Raw genomic sequence first — 3,930 nt, 5'->3', positions numbered from 1 at the left:
GGCAGGCAGTGGCTGCACTCTGAAGCACTGGTGGGTGCGACACAGTGTCATGGTAGACTCCACGTGTTGGGTTCCGCGGGAGGCACTTCGTTTGAAAAGGGCCCTGGTCCCTCAGGTGATCTAAGCAGGTTATCCCTTGTGGGGACTTGATCTCAGTGGCCCGAACGAGCAGCTCCTCATCACTCAGCTCTGGCCTGAGGCTGGGAGACAGGACTGACTGTGGACCCGCTTAGGCGCTCAGTCCTCGGAGTAGGGCCCAAGCCTGCAGGCAGACAGCCTTGCGGTATCTTTGTGTGGCAGCTGTTAGCCACCGAGGGACCGTTTCTGGTAGATAGTGCCCTGCCGGGTCTCTCTCATATACTCTGTTTTTATTATTTCTTTTTAAAAATCCAGCTGGGATAACGAGTCTATTCTCCTCGCGCAGAGCTGGGTGCCCCGAGAAACAGGTATCAGACACCAGTGACTTTGCCCACCATCTGTCATGTCTTATCCCCCATGCGGTAGTTCTAACACAGCTCTTCCGCCCAAACAGTGATATTTGCCTCAGACGTCAGAATCGGTTTTGACAGATTCCGGAACTGCATGACGGCAACCGTAATCTCTAAGACCATCATTACGACCAATCCAGGTAAGGACTTTGGGCCACTCTTCATCCCTTGGAAGTGACCTTTTCCAAAGTTTCAGTGCTTATGTAGTGTCTTTAAAGAGGACGTGCAGTTTGGGTTTAATTGTAGTGAAAGGTGGGGAGCTGCTTAGGTGCCCTCTGTTAACGTAGGGTGAGCCTCTACTAACGGGTGTCAGGAGCCACACTCACTCCTAAGGTGTCATCTGTTGTTGCGCATTTTGAGACATCAGAGTTTAATGACTGGATAACTGCTGTTACTGCCTATTTATAAAATGAACTCAGTTCCTTAACACTCACCTGGAGCACTGAGGACACAGACATGGTTCCTTAGGTCACAGTTATTCAGAAAATGCCCAGGAGGCTTCCTGGAGCCATCTGTCCCTGGGGTCTGATGCTTGTGCCACAGCGGGACTGTCCTGAGCCTCAGAGGCATCAGGCCCAGACAGTCCCCTGTTAGAAGGGGAACAGTTTACCCCAGCATGAAATCAGGGGAGCAAGACATGGGGGCCCAGGGGCCATTGTCTTAGAGCATTCTGAGTGTGTAATCGGACAGACATGATGGCCAGTCCAGCCGGAGCTGCAGGAGAGTCAGAATGACCAGAATGGAATGGTGCTTCCGTCGAGTCCACACCGACTCGTCAGGACCCTGTGGGACAGAACAGAGCTGCCCCGTGGGGTTTTGAGACCGTGACCTTCAGAATCAGATTGTGAGGCTTGTCTTCCAAGGTGCCTCTGGGCGGGTTAGAACCATCAACTGTTCAGTTAGTGCCCCTGGGACTCCAGGAATGGCCCAGTCCTCGGCCGTGTCAGGAAGACCCAAACAGAGAGGCCGTGCTTTAAAAGAAGCTCTCTGTACTCCGTGACTGGGAGCCATGAGGCACCTTCATGGTCTGGACCACTTTTGGCGTTTCTGAAGGGTGGAATTTTTGTGATGGCGAGGGCCAGCTGATGAGGTGTTGCTGGAACTGCATTGTGTCGGCTCCTTGGTCAGCAGTGTGGGCGCATGGATGTGCTTGGCAGCTGGCCGCTCCGGAGCTCACAGGCCCCAGCAGGCCCAGCACAGAGCCCTCAGGGAGCTTGCCTGCCAGCAGGGGAGAGACAGACATCAGGCAGGATGTCACGTGTGGTCTTGGGGTATTGGAGAATAATGGCTGGGGAGGGTTGGGGGGTCTGGAGTGCAGGTGTGTGTAAGCAGGTTGCAGTTGTCAGTATGGTGTCAGGCAGGCCTCCCTGGGAAGGTAGCATCGAGCAGAGAAGGTGAGCAGGTGAGGGGGGGCCTCCCTCTGGAAAGAGCCCTGGGGCTGGAGGGCACCTGCCTGCGTGAGGAGTGATGAGGCCTGTGGGCTGGAGGCAGCAGAATGTGGGGAGAGGCGCAGACATTGAAGATGTGGGAGCAGGTGGGCGGGGCCTGGTAGGCTGCTGAGGTTGGAGGGGGGCAGGGGGAGGGGCCTAGCAGGTTGTCCCTAGGAGCTAGCTCACTTGATTTTTACTTAATCGTTTTTACTTTAAGATACACCAGAAGCTAACATCTTACAGAACTTCATAAGAGAAAATACAGAAACAAGTGCTCCGGATAATGAAACCAATAGTTATTTGAAAGAATCCATAAATTGTAAGTGCCCCTTTAAACATTATTTGAACTTTTAAAAAGTAAAAATTTGGGCTTATGAGATTGCCATGTCCTAATTCTGTAACTGGGAGCTGGTGGCATAGTGCCTAAGGCATTTGACTGCTAACCACAAGGCTGGTGGTTCAAACCCACCAGCCACTCCTGCTTTCATAGAGCTACCGCCTTGGAAACCCAAGGAGGGGTCACTATGAATCAAATCAACTTGACAGCAGTGAGTTTTTTTAAAATTCTGTAACTGCTGTATTTCGAGTTCTGAAAAGGCAGCATTAAGCTTCTGGGGGCTTATATAACCTTTCTACCCCGCAGTGAAAGCTAACGACCCTCTCCAGGCAAGGCCACTGTGCACACACGTGGGCTGTTGTGGGTTCATGGACTTTAGGTCCACAATGTCCAGGTTGAGGCTCAACTTTGAGACAGGGCCAGTTTGTGGCCACCTGTGGCTCATGCAGACCTGGGGGGCGGGGGAGGAAGGAGTGAGTCCCAGCTTGCTCCCTGGAGGTGCTTTCTCGAACCTCCTCCTCGGATAGCCAGTGTGTCATCATCACAGAGGACACTCAGCTCGTCTCCAGAGAGTAACAGCTGAATGAACTGAAGTGAGTGATTCTGCAAGTCCGACAAAGAGACACGGTCCCATGGGGCTGTGTAGAACAAGCAGTTGGTCCCACTGCTTCATGGAGGACGGTCTTGTCTTCTGCCCACTGCAGTCCCTAACAGAGCAAGATGCTGGTGGGTCAAAACTGCATTGTGTTCTTTTTGCTACAAGATGGGGCTACATGCTGATGGCAGACACATGTCACTCCTGGAGGAGGGGTCACACACTCAGCGGATGGTAGACACGTGTCAGACCTGGAGGAGGGATTACATGCTCGCCGGATGGTAGACACGTGTCAGTCCTGGTGGAGGAAAAGTTAGTACACAGTGTGGGGGAGGTCAGTGCAATGTGACCAAAGCGAAGGAAGACTCGGACAAGCACACAGGAGTGAAGGACAGTGGTACCAAACTAGACGCATTGGGTTTCCAAGGCTGTAAACCTTTACAGAAGTAGATTACCTCATCATCCTCCGTGGAACAGCTGGTGGGTTTGAACCACTGACCTTGTGGATAGCAGCCAAGTGTCCTACCCAGTTTGCCACCAGAGCTCCTTCAGGGGGTAATGCAGTGCCCGACACAGTGATCAGCCTGTGGGTGTCATTGACTCCTACTCACGGTGACTCCACACGTGTCGGAGCAGAGCTGCGCTCCGTGCCGTTCTCGAGCTCATTGTTTGGGGAAGTGGCTCGCCCGGCCTTCCTCTGAGGCTCCTTTGGGTGGAGTCGAGTCTCCGTGTTAGCCCTTTGCACTCCCAGACCTTGACATAGAGCAGGCATTCAGGAAATACTCACTATGCCATCGTGTCTTTTTACAAGGACTGCTGTGGTGAATGCTAAAGGAGCCCCGCAGATGAAAGATGTGGTGGTCAACTTCCATGAAGATCAACAGCCTAGGAGACCCTGTGGGCAGTTCCACTCTGTCCTCTAGGGGCGCTGTGGTTCAGAATGGACTCCAGGCAGTGGGTGTGGTTTGGGCTTTGCTTCCGTGAAGATTGACAGCCTTGGAGACCCTGTGGGCAGTTCCACTCTGTCCTCTAGGGATGCTGTGGGTCAGAATGGACTCCAGGCAGTGGGTGTGGTTTGGG

General features: G+C 53.2%; 1 protein-coding gene across 1 annotated transcript in view; it reads left to right on the top strand.

Moving 5' to 3' along the window:
* The window catches only part of MEIOB (meiosis specific with OB-fold), a 23,357-nt gene that overhangs the window by 7,661 nt on the left and 11,766 nt on the right, over positions 1–3,930 (top strand). Inside the window, exons 6-8 of the mRNA XM_007939654.1 lie at positions 394–446; positions 533–628; positions 2,136–2,237. Of these exons, the coding sequence (XP_007937845.1) occupies positions 394–446; positions 533–628; positions 2,136–2,237 (251 nt within the window). The remainder of the gene's footprint in view (positions 1–393; positions 447–532; positions 629–2,135; positions 2,238–3,930) is intronic.

Source organism: Orycteropus afer, unplaced genomic scaffold, assembly GCF_000298275.1.
Source record: "Orycteropus afer afer isolate SDZICR_OR568_19922 unplaced genomic scaffold, OryAfe1.0 scaffold00061, whole genome shotgun sequence".
Taxonomy (NCBI): domain Eukaryota; kingdom Metazoa; phylum Chordata; class Mammalia; order Tubulidentata; family Orycteropodidae; genus Orycteropus; species Orycteropus afer.
This window is presented reverse-complemented; position numbering and strand designations above follow the sequence as displayed.